Source organism: Diceros bicornis, chromosome 27 (assembly GCF_020826845.1).
Source record: "Diceros bicornis minor isolate mBicDic1 chromosome 27, mDicBic1.mat.cur, whole genome shotgun sequence".
Lineage (NCBI taxonomy): Eukaryota > Metazoa > Chordata > Mammalia > Perissodactyla > Rhinocerotidae > Diceros > Diceros bicornis.
Genome location: NC_080766.1, coordinates 40,052,708 through 40,072,307, shown reverse-complemented (window position 1 = coordinate 40,072,307; position 19,600 = coordinate 40,052,708). Strand labels below are relative to the sequence as shown.

General features: G+C 43.6%; 1 protein-coding gene across 5 annotated transcripts in view; it reads left to right on the top strand.

The window, feature by feature from the left end:
- The window catches only part of DSCAM (DS cell adhesion molecule), a 625,552-nt gene that overhangs the window by 467,962 nt on the left and 137,990 nt on the right, over window positions 1-19,600 (top strand). For all 5 annotated transcript variants that reach the window (XM_058523126.1, XM_058523125.1, XM_058523130.1 and 2 more), the window contains 3 exons: window positions 14,673-14,869; window positions 15,907-16,003; window positions 16,642-16,770. In XM_058523126.1, coding sequence (XP_058379109.1) covers window positions 14,673-14,869; window positions 15,907-16,003; window positions 16,642-16,770 — 423 coding nt within the window. The remainder of the gene's footprint in view (window positions 1-14,672; window positions 14,870-15,906; window positions 16,004-16,641; window positions 16,771-19,600) is intronic.

Genomic DNA, 19,600 nt, shown 5'->3' with positions numbered 1-19,600 from the left:
CCAATAATGTGACTTGAAACAGGTTCAGAGTGAATATATTCTGAAACCTAAATATTCTCCGTCTTCACCGTGACACATTTAATCATGTCATGAGGCCCCAGTAAAGCTGCCAGGAAGTAGGGATGTTGTCATTCTTGCTAAAGTTTAACATCAAATACAGCCCACTGTAGCTTGGAAACATGTATTTGATTAATGGTTATAATCAAAGTAACTTCATTATGTAAGCATAATAACCCAGCCGAGGAGATATTTTAGTGTGTGCTAAGAACTTATTAATTCCTGGCTGGAGAAATCATTTTCTTTATGGGGATTAGAGCTACCCAGTAGGCAGCCTTCCTTGCTAAAACTTTTATGAACAATAAGTATTTGGACAGGAGGAATTTTTGATTCTGCAGCATGATAATAACACATCCTGTTTCTGCAGGGCCTCTCTCCCGACTCACACAGTGGGTTCCACTAACATAATCTCATTAATCCTCATCACAGCCTCAGGAGGCTGGAGGTCTCATTGTTCTTACAGATGAGGAAATGGAGATGAAGCTGAGAGGCAGAGACCCCAAACAGAGAAAAAGCCGCTCAGCCTTTGAACGCCTCGAGAAGGAGTAGGCACAGAATTGCAAACCATTTTCTCTAGCAAAGTGCTACAGACATTTTCAAGAATAATGCTTTGGACACCAATGATCATAGAAGCGTTAATCACAATAGCCAAAAGGTGAAAGCAACCCAAGAGTCCATCGATGGATAAATGGACAAACAAAATGGGGCATATGCACACAATAGAACATTCCGGCTTGAAAGGGAAGGAAATTCCTACACATTCTATAACATAGATGAACCTGGAGGATATTATGCTGAGTGAAAGAAGCCAGTCGTGAAAAGAAAAATATTGTATGATTCCTCTAATATGAGATTCCTAGAGTAGTCAAATCCATAGAGACAGAAAGTAGAATGGTGGGTGCCGGGAGCTGGGGGATGGGGGATGGGAGTTCTTTAATGGGGACAGAGTTTCATTTGGGGAAGATGGAACAATCTGGAGATGGATGATGGTGGAAGCTGCACAACAATGTGAATGTGCTTAATGCCACCGAACTGTACACTTAAAACTGGTTAAAATGGTAAACCTTATGTTAGGTATGCTAAGGAGAAAGCATGTTTGCTGTGACTGGGAAATGCAACTGTGGGTTCCTTGGTGGCCCCCAGGTGGTGTAAGGATGGGAACCACAGTTATTATGGAAGATGAGGTTGATAGGTTGCATTATTTTAGCAAGGGGACTAACCACTTCTCTCATTAAAGTTTGCCTCTGTATGCATGGCCTTTCTGATGGGAATAGAGAAAGAGGAGGCAGTTGGCTCCTTGGTCCATCTTCAAGAATGTGTTTAGTCTTGCCCAAGATACTGCCCCCTCCCAGCTCTTCTTTATCCCCGTCCAGGGTAACCAGGCTGCTCTTCTCCACTGGTAACAGGAGCCATTGCCTAGGTGGCTGAGTATGTACCAGCATCCAGGGCCAGTATCTTGGGTACATAACCAATTCAATGGCATGGAGCCCCCAGCTCCCAAGGGCCCTGCACTTGGGGTTTAATCTTCTTTGGCCCTGGTCTTGACATTCTTAATAATTTTATCTTTAAATTTGTGTTTTGTAAGTGAAGTCCTGTGGAACAATGGAGCATGAAATGGGGACTTGGAGCCTCAGCCACCAAGTTATCCCACCTCCCCTGCCTCCCTGCCTCCCCAGGATGAATTCTCAGATGCTCACTCTCCCACTGCCTGGGCCCCAGGCCTCCCCTTCCCTGCATCCACCCAGCAATTGCTGTGGTCCTCCACCCCCTGGCGACCTGGTGTGTGTAGAAGGAAGGTCGGGGTTGGGCTTTCTGCAGTATCTCCATGTGGGGCACAGTGGCAGCACCACAGAGCTTTCAGAGGGTGACTCAGGGTACTTTGGGGGTCACCCATCCAAGACCTGGGTATGCCGGTCGTTCTGGTGGAAGAGGGACGCTGGCAGCTGGTGGGGCTCACACATGTGCATACCAAGTCCCAGACAATGTCTTGGGTGTCTGGGAGGGTTGGCACTTGCCCAGCCCAAGCCGGAGGGAGTGCCACATTAAGTAGAGAATATACACCATCATGACACATGGGGAGAGAGAGACTGCAGGAGAAAGAGAAAAGCATTATATTTTAGAACTTTAATGGAACCTTTTTCCTGATTATTGAACAAAAGTCTCCACATTTTCCTCTTGCTCTGTGTCCTATAGATCATGTAGCCAGTCCTGCCAGCATCATCTCTCAAATATGCAATAGCCTTGCAGGAGAGATATTGGGATCCTTATTTTGCAGCTGAGGAAATGGAGCTATGATGGACATCATGGAGAGTCTCCTGTGAGTGGACTCAGTCCAGATGCAGGGGCTTTCAAGGATGCTCTGGCTGCCCCACACCCCTGGGTCAGAGGTTCTGTGCCCTGTGAACCAGCCTCGGGTCCTCCACCCTGGTTAGGCAAAGAGGCTTTGCACTTGCATTCAGAAGAGCTAGGTTCTCCTTCTAGATCTTCCATTTACTAGCTGTGTGGTAATCAGTCGAAAGCCATACTACTTCAGTATGGGCAAATGGACCTAAGAATTCCCTTCTCTACTAAGAACATGTATGTTGCTGTGAGATCATGTATGTAAAAGTGATCTGACCCTTGAAAGGATACAGAGGTACAGATGTATTATTTACTTCGTATGGCTTAGGTTAGACCTGCTTAGCTTCCCCAGACCCTAGAGGAAGAACAGAAGAAAGAGGAGGGAACGAGTCATCATGTTAGGGATTAAAAAAGATAACTTTACTGCATTACTTTTATGGTGATATTGATGTTTTAAAAATCTTACTAGCTGAAATGGAGCTTTTGATTAGGGGTAGGAGAGGGCATAAAAGGAATAGTTTCTAGTTTAGACAGTCTTAATCCCCCCAGTTCTATGTTTCCTTGCGTATAAATAAAGGGGCAAGAGGAGAAGACGTCAAATATGAAATGAACCCTAAGATTCCTTTATACGCTAATCTTTATTATTCTGTCTTCAGAATAGATGTTTGGTCTCTCGTTGTCTTTGATCATCTGCATAGACATCTGTTAACATAAATTTAAGTCCAATTTCTATATCCCTCACACATATTTATAGCATAATTTATAATCTATTTTAAATGACATTTATAAATATGTTTGGGGTCATTTTCATGGTCAGAATTTCTAAGCCACCAGGTTGCTGTATGGATTAAATACATACATGGTATATGAAAAAGTTCCTAGCACATAGTCAGCAGGCATAAAAGTTAGCTATTATTATTATTATGGAATTGTGAAAGGGAGAGAGAGAAGAGAAGGAAAGAAAGAGAGAGAAAGAGGAAGAAAGAGAGGGAAAAATAGGAAGGACAGAAGGAATGGAGGAAGGAAGGAAGGAAGGAAGGAGGAAGAGAGGGAGGGAAGAGGGGATTAGAAAGAAAAAGGGAAAATAGAGGACAATTAGAGCTGGAAAAGCCTTGGAAATCATCCAGTTGAGTTGTTTCAATCCACTTGGAGAGCTTTAAATAAATCCATTCCTGAGCCCTGCCCCCAGAGTCTCTGATTCAGTTGGTCTGGGATGGGGCCTGGGAACTGGTATATTTTAAAAGCTCCTCAGGTAATTCCAATTTCTGAGATACAGCCCAGGTTGAGAGTACCCGGTCCCATTCAGCTCTCCTGTGAGTCAGATGAGAAAACAGGGGCCCGGGGCAGCCGGTGATCTTCCCACTCAGACCAGCATATCTGTGGTTGCATGAGGTTGCAGCCCTGGATCCTTGCTCCTAGTCTCCTTTCTCGCTTCGTCCTCTGAGGTGACATGTGTGAGAGGGGCACTGCTCTAACCCAAGGCCACCACATCCCAAGTCACATCTGTAGAGTCCAGCATACAGCACCGTCTTGGTTCTCCACCCTGAGCAGCAGAATTCGGGAAGGTGGCTGCCATCTGAGTGACTGATCTTTGAGATGCTCACTGATTCACATTTTCATTTGTCTATTTTAAAATAGAATAATGAAATTTATTTATTCAGTAAATTTTGATTGATGAAATAACAGGGAAAGTAAATTTTGATTTAAATCTGTGCGTGAAATGTTCATTGTGGAATCCAGGCAGCGGATATTTGGCTGTTCAACTTTCCGTATGTTTGAAATTTTTCATAGTCAAAAGTTGGGGAGGTGTAGAAAAAAGCAGTTGAAGGGTCAGCCTAGCGGTTAAGGATGACGTAGCAGTTAATTTCACGTGCTCCGCCTGGGTAGCTCGGGGTTCGCGGGGTCGGATCCTGGGTGCAGACCAACGCACGGCTTATCCAGGCATGCTGTGGCAGCGTCCCATATAAAGTAGAGGAAGATGGGCACGGCTGTTAGCCCAGGGCCCGTCTTCCTCAGCAAAAAGAGGAGGATTGGCAACGGATGTTAGCTCAGGGCTGATCTTCCTCACACACAGACACAAAAAAGCAGTTGAAGAAGTACCTTAATAAATGTGTTCCTGTTTCAAAACATCTCCGTCACTGGCCCTCCCAGCTGGAAACTCGAGTGTCCCTGCCTCTGTTTTCCAGCTTGGGCATTGGGGAAGTCTTATCGTCCTGTTCTTGGTCCTACATTCTCCTCTGTCGCCTCCGTTCTGACTGTGTGGAGAGACTGAGGGACTTCCCAGGATGTAGGACTTTCCTGCCCAATCATGGGAAGTCCTGAGCATCCGAGAAGTTTGGCCACCTTCCATACTGGGTGTCGTTATTGATGATGATGATGGTTTTAGAACAGGAGTCATTTAAATCAGGTCCTGGTTGACTCTTGCATCTGATGTAGATGCTCATTCCTCTTCTCTGTTTTTCTCTTTTCTTCTCTCTATTATGAAGGCATTCAACCGGATGACCACAGCAGGCAGGTTGTCTAGTTGTGAGTCATCCAAGATGCTTGATATTTCCTATTGTTTCTCTTTCAGTGGTATTTTCAGCAGAGCCAGCGAGGGAGAAAAGAAATAAAAATGTATTAGGATCAGTTTTGTCTTATTGATAGAGTCATTACAACAGGAGAATAAAGTGTGGAACTAATCTTTAATATCAGTGATTTATTAATATACATTTTTATTTTTATTTTGTTTTTATTTTATTTTTATCCTTGTGTTGAAAAATCAATGTATGCATCACTTTATTGCTGAATTACCTATCCAAATATGTGATGTGCTGTTCACATTTGTAGGATTTACAGTTATGAATTAGGTTAGTTATTGCTCTCAGGTAAACTCACCAACTTCTCAGTGCCTCTGGTATGATGGGAATATCCTTTCAAATCATTAAAGTAGTGACATCTCCTCCCATATGGTGTTTTGGTAAATGTTAAAAACTAGCTCTTGGGGGTGGAGAGAGGGAAGAAAGCTCTGATTTCTAGCATTTGCTGATTTCAGTGGTGTAAATCTTCCCACCATTTCTGATTTCAAGCTAATTAGGTCATGTCGCTGGACTGCAGAGTTGGGTCTCCATGTGCATAATCGGCTCTCCCTGGCTGGTGGTGGCATCTCCACTATACCACTGCGTCTTTATGCTGCAAGAAAGTAGGTCAGATGCAGCCCCCTTGTACCATCAGAGTGCAGATTTGCTGAACATTAAGGTGCTGTTAGATGATATGAGAGTTTATGAAGGAAATTTATAAACTGAAGTATAACGAACTAGAACAGCATGCCCCACGATGGGCCATGTTGCAGAGGAAGCACACAGCCTACAATCTTGAACAAAGCTCTCTTGGACTAAGCTTCCTTTGCTCCTGCTAGCAGGGTTGACCCACAGCCTCTCCTTGCTACCCATCCCTGTTCAATTACCCCATCCATTTGTTATGCTTCAAAAATCCTTGCAGAAAGCACTGCTGTAGTGACATGTTGTCATCCTTCAGCACTCATGACTGTGACAAGTGAAAAGGTCAAGCCTTCAAACATTAGCATTGCAAAGAGTCACGTTAATGATCCATTTTTTAAAAATCCTTTAGACCATTCCTTTAAAGGGCTGAAAATTCTTGAGTGGGGTAAGAGAACATGGGCTTGTCAGAGTATTTCTGACTAAATACAGAATTTATTAGCCAGAACTAAAATGCCCATTTTGGTAGGGCATGCTTCCAAAGGAGAAATATGAGTCAAAAGAAGCATTTTTTGCAGAGTAAGAAGGGGAAACTGTAAACCAGAAGTCCACAATTTGGTAGAGGCATTTCTGGACTCAAAGTAGAATGCAATAAAGCTTTTCGTTATTAAGAAAAGAAAAGGTCAGAAAACAAACAAGTCCTCAAAGCAATGCTGCGTTTTCTTGGAGATCAACAATGCGGTCGTCTAGTTGGTTGTTTTAAAGTAATAGGAAATTACATTCCAGAGGAACACTAGCCTTCACAATGCATTTGCTCCCTTGCATAGCTGCTCGCAGGGTAGGACAGAAATCTTTAGTTCAGAATTGGTTCCCTCGCATTGGAATATAAAGAAAGGAAAGTGATAAATACCCTGGACATGGAAAGTGATCACACTTGTCATATCCTCACAGAAAATGTGTATTTTGTCATGCATTGCAATGTTACAATTATTTTTTTTTTTTGCAAATAAAAAATTTGCACAGTGGGGAAGTGCTCTCCATAGCCATTAGATGCTCATGACACTGTGCGACATTGGTATGGACTGATTTCCAGAACACAGCTTTGGGCCCAGAGCTTCTCTATTCTGTGCTCAGCATAGCACATTGCAGAAATCAGGCTCCTTTCTGGAGGGACCAAGGGGCCACGTTTCAAAGCTAAACTGTATGTGGGTTTCACAGTTTCTGTTTTGTGTTCCCCAGCTTTGAAAGGAAGAATGAGAAGTAAATATTTTCTTCTTCTTCTTGAGCCTACAACAGACTTATTCACAGTTTTGCAGTTTAGGTCACTTTTGGTGGCTTTGGAATCTTTAATTATCATGACTTAGCCTTTGGTCCTTATGAGAAAAAAATCTTGGTTAGTGGATTTGAGCCCAAACCACAGATGTCTCTAGTAAAGAAGCCTCATGAAGAAGATGTGCCTGAAGGCCTGAGCAGACCACAGCCCCCAAATCAAAGCCCACATTCATTCTTCATCTGAAGACCCCACCTCCCCTGGGGCGTGAAGAAATCCCCGCCATCAGAAAATGGAAACACCATCGAGATATGCTCATATAGCACTGACTCTGCACTGTGGGCTGGCTCCTTTTATCTTCTCAATAATCATTATCTCCACTTGACAAGGACAAAACTAAGGCACAGAGTGGTTAAGTGACTCTCTAGGACCACACAGCGAGCCAGTGGCACATCTAAGGATTCAAACTCAGGCAACTACCATGTTATACAGGCTGATGACAACCCAACCCATAACATGCAACTCATGGGGGTTGTTTTGGAAACTATGTGTGTGGTATATGACACCCTTCTCTGCAGAGCCATCCAATAGAAATTGTTTTTTCAATATAGAACATATGCCATATGTTCCCAAAGAATGTAGACTCACGATTAAGTCAGCTCAAAACAATTCTGTCTCCTATTATGGAAAAATCCACAATAATAATGGATAAAGACAATAGTTTATTTCTCTCTCATGTAGACTTTTTCTGGAGTGAAGCAGGCTAGGTTTGGGATGATAGCTTCAGATTGTCACCAAAGACCCAGGCTCTCAACTTGAAAGTCACCTGATGGCTGCTGATGCTCCAGCTATCAAGTCCTGATTTCAAGCTGGCATAGGAGGAAATAGAGGAAGCCTAAAAGGATTTCAACCAGCTGAGCTGTTTTCAACCTCCCAGAGGTCTTAGATACATCATTGCCTTGAGCTTAGTCATATGGTAACACCTAGCTATAGGAAAGACTTGTAAATGCATTTTTTTATCAAGTTTTTTTTTACAATGTCTCCTGTTAAAAACAGGAAATAATGGAAAAATGGGCTTGGAGAGGCAACTGGAAATTTCTGCTCAAGGCCAATAGTCCATACCTACTCTTAGAGTTTGAGAGGGCCCAATAAATAATGCCCTTGAGCTCAGAATCAAGCAAAAGATAGAAAACGGAGTAAAATAATTTGATATTAACTTTCTGGGTATTGTGGGTTTGCAAATCCTACACTAGAATTAGGGAGATCTACCCACCCAGTCCCTGACAAGGCTGGAGACACACAGTCCTCCTCTTATTTGGGCACATCCCCTTTCACTATGGAAGTTTGCAGATCAGACACATGCCCTCTGCCAACATTCAACCTGGAAGAGACTGGGCCACGCTGGTTGGTTCCTCCCTAACTCTTGAATCAGGAAAGTCACTGCCCCTCATTCAGGAGAGAGGTCAGAAGCGTTGCCCTAATAGAAGTTCCCTCCACATGGAAGCATAAGGAGTGGGGGACGTTTCCCCAACAACCGCTTACCGGTTTTGGCTGCTGGAACCTCACCTCCTTTATGATGTTCTTATCACTTTACTTCTGGTCTGCAAATTCTTTTGCATACATCCAGTGGTATGCTAGTAAATGTTTAACTGCCAGATCTCAAAAAAATGTATAAATAATAAAATACATAATACTGGGGATTGCCAATTCATACTCACAAAATACTTTCCTTGCTTTTCAATGAACTCTTGCATCTGTAGCCACCCTATGGCACCCTACAGCTGCAACTGATGAACCCGTGTTGTTCCCACATGAAGTCTGTTTGGGACTTTTGTTTACAGTAACAAGTAAGACGGAAGTGAAACAGCAAAGACATATGGGAACTTCATTCATTTGTCCATGGTGTGAGTGACCTCTTTGCTGAATCAGATGAATCAGACTTCTTTGCTGAATCTTTCACACTAGAAGAATAGTTTCTCAATATTCAGGGCTATGTACCATGTAATGGCTTCAGGTGTTTAATCTTCATTATTAAGTTTTTCTCCATCCCTTTCTTAAATCCAGGCAATCAATAAGACAACCAGTCAAACCCTGATATGTAGCATCTACAGAAGTGAACATGAGCTGACTCATTAACTTCTAAGTCCCACAATGTCCCTGTATGTCAATTCCACACAAATCCATCAATGTCTGCCTGAGATCCCAGACAAGCCCATCCAGAACCCCAAATACCTGTAGCCCTGGGCATTTCTGGTGGGATCTCCACTCTCCATCACATTTAAAATTCAGAAGCCACCCACTAGCATTACACATCTCCCCACCCATGCACCTTGGTCACCCCCTCACCTCCAGATACCCCCACATTTCAACATCAGTTAAAGCGAGGTCCATAATCATCATCACAGCCTCCATGGAGACAAAGCAGCAGAGCTACTCACTGCTTTAAACTCACAATAAATCCAAACATCAACATATATCCAAGGGAAAACAGAAATATTTTGTTACCTAGTGTCTTCTTCAGCAACAAGTTGTCAGTTACGGACTAGACATAACAGAGACTGTCCTTGTCTTGGATACTTGAATTAATTTTCCCATTTTCCTCCACATTTTTGGCCCTCAGTTTTATCCAACAAATCTTACCATAGGAAACCAATTCCTGTCTTTAAAAGATTGAGTAACTGTAGGATTAGAAGAAAGCATCTTGAGAGATTCTCAAATAATTTGCCTTCTTAAAACATAGATTTTTTAAAATTATAAACTCAACTATATTTCAAATTTATAAGTAATTTTGTAACATATACAAATACGGAGTTTGCAATTATCATGGAAAATAATTTTTCACCAGGAGCAAGTACCCTAACGTACATTATTGAGTACACCTGAATACATCCTGAGTAGCTGATACCCCGCTACTGAAGACATTCCACCAAGAATAGTCCTACTGCTTGCAGTGTCAGTATTCATCAGGGGTCCCTGATCCTTTCTCTAAATCCCTCACAAGAGAATGACACCACCACCTCCTGACTGGCCTATTGTTCAAAAGTAGACATCCAGGGTTGCTTCTAGAGAGATGTTGAGTTCGTCCAGCATCATCACAAGTAAAATATCCACAGAACTGACTCCTCCTTACCCTCTTGGACACTTGAAATATTTTTATTAGTCATTTTAGAAAAAAATCGTATTTTAAATAGTTCTATGTCTTATTAGACAAAACATACCAAGCCAGCTTAACGTGCTCTCAATGGCTGAGGGTCATCGTTTGAAAACCAATGATCATGGTGTTCTGAAGGGCCCCGAAATACTCAGGGGAGCCTGAGAAGTAAGTGTGGGTGTGGGGGTGTGACTGCCAGGTGAGGGGAAGCGGGACACTGCGTTTGCTGGACCCAAGTTGTCCCACACCACCGTGGTCTCAACTTTGTACCTGCTCCGTATTGTTCTGCTCTCCTCTCTCATATCTGCTCTTTCACTTTTTTGGGTGGTCCCACCTCCGGCAGACTGCCACTCTCTCCAAGGGTGGGTTTCAATATGCTGTGGGCTGGAAAGTAATCTGTCCTGCTTATGAACGTGAATAGACCCTGAGAGAGTATCTGGGGCTTTCTGCTACTGCTGAAATTTTTGTATTTTGTACAGATATTTTAGGGCTGTTTTGGGGTTCTTATACACAATTTATCATTGCTTCATTTTTCTCGTAAATATATTCCCTATGGTTGAGGTTTACTGAAATGATGAAACTATTAAAAAAAGTTCTTACTCTGTGTTTAAAGGAAAACTGATAAGGAGACAGGTCAGAAGAAGCTCACAGATTGGCCTGGCCTCTCCTCATATCTGTGTTCAGGAAAGCGGTCCGCAGGGCCGTGATGAGTGTGCGTCACAGTGCATTGGGCAGGCCGACTCACATGCAGGGCTCCGTGCAGCAGAGCAGTTGTGCCCCACTGTCCCGGGCACAGATGTCCAATGCTCCCATCTGGTTCCCCCTCGGTCAAGGTGTGAGCTTTCCCTTTCAGCTCTCCATCCACACACAAGATGTTCAAGTTCCAAACCCTCTGTTCAAAGGGGCCCGGTAGCATCCAGAACTCTTTGATGGCAGATGGTACAAAGTTGAAGGCAGGAATATCCATGACCAAGGAGAGAGATGAGGAGGAGTGGTCCACTGTGCTTCCTGCTCCTCCTGGAGCTTCACCCTGGCCTCCTCTGCTGCGAGGACTCCCATGGATAGGGACATTATGTCTCCCTTTGACCTCTTCCATCAGAGTACATATCCAGCCTCCTCTCTGGTCTGGGGCCTCTTAGTTGGTGACTATCTGGACCAACTAATGGGCCATTGAACTCCCAGGGCCTTAGGCCCTTCCCTTAGGTAGGTGGGGAACTGGGGTGGGTTAGATAGGTCTCCATCTGTTGTCCCAGGCTCACAGCTCAGTGGACTTTCTCATGCTGCTACACAGGCTGCCACAGGAAGCCTTCTGCCTTCATGATCTCAGAGAAGGAGTCGTTCCAGTCCCTGTGTTGGCTTAATTCTCCAAGGTGGCACATGTCAACCTCTCTCGGAACCTTCCTCACCACCCCCAGCTCCTCTGCAGTGGCATCACCATGGTGGGCCCAGGGTTTCCACAGCCAGTAAGCATCAAGCTGACGTGGAAGATTTACCCATCACATGATTGAAGGGAAACATCCCTATCCCCTTACGGTAAACCCTGAATCTTGACAGCTTTTCCCCTTTCCTCTTCTGTGCTTAATCTTCTTACATAGAGATTGCAAAAATAGTGAAGCCACTTGGAAAGACAGTGCGGCAGCTTCTCAAAATGTTAAACGCAGGATTTCCATGTGACCCAGTAGTTCCTGTCCAGGGATCTACCCAGGAAAAATGAAAATATAGGTCCACACAACAACATATACACAAATGTTTATAGCAGCATGATTCATAATATCCAAAAAGTGGAAACAACTCAAATGGGCACTGACTGGTAAATGAATAAGCAAAATGTGGTACATACATGCAATGGGATATTATTCGGCAACAAAAACAAGCAAAGTACTGATACACACTATAATACAGATGAACCATGAAAATATGCTCAGGGAAAAACAGCCAGAAAGCTAGCTGCAAAAGAATACTTACTGTGTCATCCCATTTATAAGAAATGTCCAGAAAAGGCAAATCTGTAGGAACAGAATGTCTGTTAGTGGTTACCTAGGATTGGGCGTGGAAAAGGACTATAACCGGGCAGGAGGAATCTTTTGGGGGTAATGTAAATGCTCAAAAATTTGATGCGGTGATGATTATACTACTCTATATACTTATATTAGGTTGTAATAGTGTGTGTGTGTGTATGTGTGTTGGGTAATGTAAATTTACCATATTGTCCCCCAGAACTTCATGTCCGCTTGAAACTTCATAATATGACCTTATGTAAAAATAGGGTCTTTGCAGATATAATCAGTTAAGATGAAATCATATTGCATTAGGGTGGGTCCCTAATCTAACAACTGGCATCCTTATAAGAAATCCATGTGAAGACACAAAGAAACACTCAAGGAAAAACACAGTGTGAAGATGGAGGCAGAGATTGGAGTGGTGCAGTCACAAGCCAAGGAATACCAAGGGCCACCAGAAGCTGGAAGGGACGAGGAAAGGTTTTTCCCTAGAGCCTTCAGAGGGAACACGGCCCTGCCACCACCTTGATTTTGGACTGGCCTCCAGAACTGTAAGAGAATAAATTCCTATTATTGTAAACCCCCCAGCTTGTGGTAATTTGTTACAGATACCCTAGAAAACTAACACAATATTGAAATTCATTCACCTGTACACTTAAGACAGGTGATTTTTACAGTATGTAAATTATATCTCAATAAAACTGTTAATAAAAATTAAAATTTTTCTTAACTAGACTAGAGAAAGGGTGTGATTAAGATGAAAGGCTGGGCATCGTAGAGCCAGTTTTGCTGCTTCTCAGATATGCTGGAAGAGAAACCTCACCACAGTTGTGGGAACTTTCTGTAAAGTGTGGGACTCATAGTTCTTCTTTTCCTCAGTTACCAATTTGCCCGCTCCACATATTCTTATCTCTGCCACAGGCCTGCTGACTGTAGAGGAACTAAAAGTGTGGGTTCTTCCATGAGTGTCCAGGCTGCAGAACTGGTAGATCGTTGACTTGTTGTCTCAAACCACTCTGGTAGGCCATAGGAGAAGACATGACCCAGTATGTGCCAGTATTAGGAGATGGCACAGTGTTTCTATGATCAAGTGCGCAGGAAACATTGGAGGGCTTCTGAGGTGGGCAATAAAGAACATAATTGTGAGTTTGACCTTAAAATGAGGGAGGGTCTTTCTTCTGGTGATTGGGAAAATGAGGTAAAAAGCAGGTGAAAATGTAGATTGGTTTGGTGGTTTTTTCCAATTCCTGATCCTTTTTGATAACATCTTGTTCCTTTCTCATGTTTTTAAAAAATCTTTAAACATTTTGTGTATAATTCTTTTTAGAGTCTGCATCTGGCAATTCTAGCATCTGAAGTCCTTGGGAGGCTAATTCTCAGTTATGGTGGATTGTTTTCTCATGTATTTGGTATTTTTGGTTGTGAGCTCATGTTCAGCAGATGTTTATCTGGGAGAATTCCGGTGAGCCTGGATGGAGGGCACATCCTTCTGGAGTGTGCTTGGGTTTGCTTGTGCTGAGTTCCTCAGGCCTGTTACCAGACTAGGATCACCAACCTATCAATCCTTTAGCATGTATTCCAAACCTATATAGAGTCAGATCAGTTACAAATTCTCAGGGGAGACAATTTTTTCTTCATTCATAGCACAAGCCAAGGCAGTTTGCATCTCACTTTGCCATTGTGGATTTCTATTTTTATCTTTTTTTTTTTTTTTTTTTTTTGGTTATATACTCACTCTGAAGATAGAGCCCTTTGAGGAGCCCAGCTTTGGAAGTCTCACTTTTAACTCTCTACCTCTCAAGTAGTCAAAGCATCAGCATCATAATTCCTCTGGCCTTGCAACATCCACTTTCATTTCTGGCTCCTGGGATCTCTCTCCCTTTCTTATAAGCTCAGTATACATTTAAAAAGGTGTTCGCGTTATGCTATCCAGCATTTCTAGGTGGTTTGTGGAATGGGAGTAGGGTCTTACGTCACCCAAGATATTGCCAAGAATGGAAGTCTATAGATTAATTTTGAGATAGGGGAGAGGGAACTTGAGAAGTTTCACAAATAAAGCTTTCTGTTTTCTTAGTGAATTGGGGGTGAGATTCCCGGGCCGTAAGTTATGGGAGAAGGGTAGGTCTGAGGTCTCTATGTAACTATAAAAGTTTTAACAACTATGGGAGGTGGACACGTGTAGAAGTAATTTCAAAGACCGGTCAGCAGCAATCAGAGTTCCACCTACGTTGATGAGTAAGGTTTCTTAGTTCCATAGCTGAAAGTGACAGTTAGAAACGTAGGTGATTACAGAAGCAGGAGCATAATTCTGAATGGAAACCTCCTTTCCAGTCTAATCAGCAAGTAAAATCATTTTTCTATGTGTACTAGGGGACATGGGCCATGCTCTGTGACCCACATCTGCCCTCCACGGAGTTGGAAGAGCATTATCCTCTGACTATGAAACCACACGGCAATTTTTGCTTGAGACTCATTTAATCACGTTTCATTTTTCTGCCACTTTCCCTCTATTTCGTTCATGATTCTTGCTCAGCAGTTTCATAAACAAGGTTTATTTCAAAGGAACATCTCTTTAAGCATGATTTAGCTGAGTGTCACAGTGGGGAAATTCAAGAGCCTGCTTTGATGAATCAGTTGTGTCCCTCTTGGGTTTTCAGTTCCTGCGATGATTACGTCCTACCCAAACACGACCCTGGCCACTCAGGGTCAAAAGAAGGAAATGAGTTGCACGGCCCATGGTGAGAAGCCCATCATAGTTCGCTGGGAGAAAGAGGATCGGATCATTAACCCCGAAATGGCCCGTTATCTTGTGTCCACCAAAGAGGTGGGAGAGGAGGTGATTTCTACTCTGCAGGTAAAAGTGGGACAAACATAACAGATTGGAATCCAGCTTCATTGGCAGAATAAGCCTTCCCTTTCACATACGTGGGTGCATGTGGGTGATAAACACCAAATAATCTTCTGGGACTTATGTATGAAGCACCATTTCTCTCCCCCTTCATACAGCGAGATTACTGAGTAGCCTGCAAAAATAGTGCTTTATCACAAGTGTTATTAAGAGTAAAATTATTATGAACACAGCGGGGAACCAAACTGCAATAAAAAAATATGAGAAATAGAGTCTTTTAATGACAGTTAATCCTGGAGGAGTGGCAGCCATGCTGTGCATGTGTTTTAACTTCTATAAAAAGAAAAATTGGTCAGACCTTGGGACAAAAAATACTATAAGGAAAAATATTCTGCTTCTTGAGAAAAATCCAATGTAAAAAAATTCTATCTTTTATACAGGATCGCAAAAACTAGAAAGAGTATTATAGTCTCCTATAACTTTTAGCAATATTGGTAGTTAGTGAGTGATGCTTTTAATATGGGGGAGAAATGATGCTATAGCATACACATGGGGAAAAAAAGCCTGTGTTTGAAACACGGGTATTGATTCACTCACAGGGTCCAATCCCAGAGTCTTTCTTGAGCAGAACTCTAATGAGGGTCCTGCGAGACCAGGCCTTTATTGCAGTATTTATAGATCTGTTTCTTTAGGCAGGGTTGCTTTGAATGCTTTGAAAATCCACTATGAGAAAAAAAAAAAAAAACTGTATATGTGGAGTATATATCAACCTAACCATGAAATCCTACATAAATTGCACATCCAATATAACGAGCTGGCAGCTGACACTGATTATGTACATTTCACCTATCCATCTGCACATTTACAGTTGCACCGAGATAATTTGCTTCCAGCATTGTGTGTATGTTTGTGTGTATATGTGTGTGTGCTGGGGGTGGGAAGAGGGTGAAAGAGTGAAGAGATTTTTACAGCCAAAGCCCTTTTAGTTGTTCTTTTGCTCCATGCTGCGGGATAAGATGGATTTCTTTCTGCTTTACACATAGATTTTGCCAACTGTGAGAGAAGATTCTGGCTTCTTCTCCTGTCACGCTATCAATTCTTATGGGGAGGACCGTGGAATAATTCAGCTCACAGTGCAAGGTAGGAAGGAGGCGGCACAGGGGAAAAAACAGGGCATTTGTAGGACAGTGAGTGTATGCCTAGGCTCGGGCATCTGTCTGGGCATCTGTAGCTCACTTTGCTATGTAACACTTCCTAATTCTCAGAAAATTTTGGATATGTGTGAAACTGGTGCTAAAGCAGTATTTTGCAGTGTCCACGATTATGTCAAGGTGCAGCCCCAAAACACAGGGAACAAAGTCTTTAAAGGAATAGGGTCAGATGACTCGGCAGTCCTGCTGAGTGCACAGCAGTGCGGTAGTGTGCCTTCTTTGCTCAATTTTAGGAATCCTTATACTAGACGATCCAAATGAAAAGAGAAGTTTAACATGTGGGGCCAAAATATTTTTTGAGTTATAGATTCCAAACTAGAAGAGTGACATTTAAATCCATCCAGGTTTGGCCCAGCTCTGCAAGTGCTATGAAACATTAGCAGTTTGGGAAAAGTGCAATTTTTCCTTCCTAAAGTGTGACGAGGAAATAAATGTTTCCATTTGTCAAAAGCCCCTGCCAATGCTGAGTGCTGACAAATCTTGTGTGAGCCACGCCCGGCATTTCCACCAGCGTCTTACGTTTGAACCACGTTTGAACTAACCCCGGGTTTTCTGTTGACTGCACAGAGCCCCCAGACCCTCCCGAAATTGAGATCAAAGATGTGAAAGCACGCACAATTACCCTCAGGTGGACGATGGGATTTGATGGAAACAGCCCCATCACAGGCTACGATATTGAATGCAAAAATAAATCAGGTAAGTCCTTTCTTTCCTCCAGGTTTATCTCCAATTCAAAGATCCCTTTTATTTTTCTCCTTCTTTATTCATTTTACCTGTAAGAATAAACCTGGACTCACGGAAACTCAGAGGGGGCTCTTTTTCCCAGTTCCTTTCTTCTCGGGCACAAGGTACACCCACGTGTCCTTTGGTGGAGTGGAGTTTGTGTCCAGATGCACTTCATTGGCTCAGCTCTGCCTCCTTTCTCCAAGCCAGCCTCAGTCTTGGTCCTGTGAGCCGATTTGGCATTCTTGCCACTGATCAGCATGTGGTAGCTGCTGATAGGACTTGGCCACTGTCATTATTTTCTCTATCTCCCCTGCTTTCCTTTACTTCCCTTGTGGCCAAGTCCCTCAGCCTCAGCTGTGTTCAGTGTCTGTAGGGTGAGTTGTGTGCTGGTGGTTTGTGCCAAGAAAAGAGAGCTGCTCCTTGCTGAGACGGGGCACTGACTCTGCAGGGACCACTAACTGCTGCATCCCGGAGCCCTCCTGTATTTCCTCTGGGCCAGCGCAGCCAGCTCCGCCGAGAGCCCGTAGATAAAACCAACCTAGCTGCCAGGACAGGACAGTTGTATCTGTTTATCATGTTAAAGTGACAATGCAAAGGCCATTTGAACTTTATGCTCCACGAGACCAAGGGTCCAATACCACCGGTGTGGCTTCTAGTCGGGACTTTTACCGTGTCTCGTAAAACAGACGAGGAATTAGAGCACCATCAGCATGTGAAGGGTTAATACAATTGCCAGAGACCACACAAATGGCCTTATTTTTCGCTTTCTGGGCACTGTGCGTTACTTCAGCTTACACTGTTGTGACCAATTTGGTATCTTTCGGGCTGACACTGTAGTAAAAATTGAGCTGGAGGCAACCTGAAAGGCACGTCAGGAGTGAGGAAAGGTGTCGGTAAGAACAGGGAAGGGACAGATGAGAAAATGGCATGAGGTAGGACTATGAAGGAACTATAAGGAACTGCTAAGGAGAGCAATACGTGAAGATTAAAAAGAAGATGGACCAAACCAAGAACAGTGGTTTTAGAAGGAGTATTTGAGACTTGGGATAAGTAGCTGGATGGACATGCACATAGAAAAGATGGGATGGCTCAGCTGTGCACCCAGAGTCCCAACTAGAGACCTAGAAGTGAGGCGATGCACACACAGGGCCTACGGGAGCCTCTTGAGAGAAGCGTGGTGGCAGGCAGCCGCACTGTCACCAGGCAGTGTGACAGAGCCACTGCAGGCTGCGTGCAGGGATGGGGCGAAGTGACCGGGTGAACAAGCTGAGGACAGTGCTGACCCAAACAGGGATCTTCCAGGAACTAGGACAGAGGGGCTTCCCCAGGGCCAAAGGGAAGAGAGGAGGCCTTGCCCTTGCTCAAAGACGTAAGGTCAGGATGGAGGCACAGAATGAGAAGTTCTGAGATGCAGGTCTTCACATAGAGGAAACGCTTCTTAAGTGAGGCAGGCACATTCCAACAGAGAACAGCCTGGAAACTGATGGTGGCTGAGAACTCGGGAGAAAGGCATCATGGGGACAAGGGACAGAGTCCCCAAAGGGAGGGGCAGGCCCCGCCAGTCTCTCTGGCTGAGCCCTGACCACAGGACCACAGGCTCTTGATGCTGGTACCCAGGTAGCCCCTCAGGGGAGCTGGTTGGTGCCTCCTTGTCGTCAGGGGGATCAGTCATTTCCAGGTGCTGGTGACGATCCAGTGGTTCCACAAGGGTGTTGGGGCCCAGCCTGTCCTGGCTCCACTGCTGGCCTTCTCTTACCAGCTGCGTGCCTTCGCTAGTTACCTCTCCTGGCCATTCTCATCTGTGAAATGGGGTACCACAGCATCTACCTGTGACAAGCGTCCCTCAAAGACCACAGGCTGCCCACTCTTGCCAGAAAGCCCTTCCTTCCTTGGACCACATGGATACTATTGTTACTCTCACCTTCTCCTTAGACCCCACTCCTCATGTTACCTCCACAGGGACACATCCCTGGTCCATACATGAAGCCAGGCTTCCCTCTCATGTGCTCCTACAGCATCATCTCCTTTCTTTCCTGGTGGGCACGGTCACGTCCTTATCTCTGTGATTGTTTGGTTTCTTGTTTTTCTTTTTTTTCCAATTTATCAACATTTTCTCTTACAAAGCGCCTGGATCTTGAGTCAAGTCAGACAAGCTCTTCCCTACACTTGGCTATAAAATAATCTACCCCATTTTCTTCTAGTACTTGTATGGCTTCTTCTTCTCTCTTTTTAAAACCTAGATCTCTAATCCATTTGGAGTTTATTTTTGTGCATGCTGGGAGATACGGATCTAGTTTTATCTTTTCCAGAATGGGTACCTTGTTGCCCCAACATCATTTATTTAAAAAATCCACCTCTGCCCAGTGATTTGAGATGTCACCTTTATCACAAACTGACTTTCCATGTGGACTTCAGTCTCTTTCTGGACTTTTTATTCTATTCCATTGGTTGACTTGTCATTAATGCACTGGTGCCATACTGTTTTAATCATAGAGGCTTCATATTTTACTATCTGGTAGGGCTAGTTCACTCTTGTCATTTTTACTTTTTAGTGTTTTCTTAGTTTTCCATATGTAAACTTTAGGATCAACTTGTCCAGCTTCATAAAAACATTTTTGTTATTTTCACTGGGATGGCATTAAATTTGTGAATGAGCTTAGGGATAACTCACATTTTTATGATGTTGTTGTGGGTTGAGTTGTGTCCACCAAAAAGCTATGCTGAAGTTCCAACCCCTGGTACTGCAGAATGTGACCTTACTTCAGAAAAGGGTCGTGGCAGCTGTGATTGTTGATCAAAG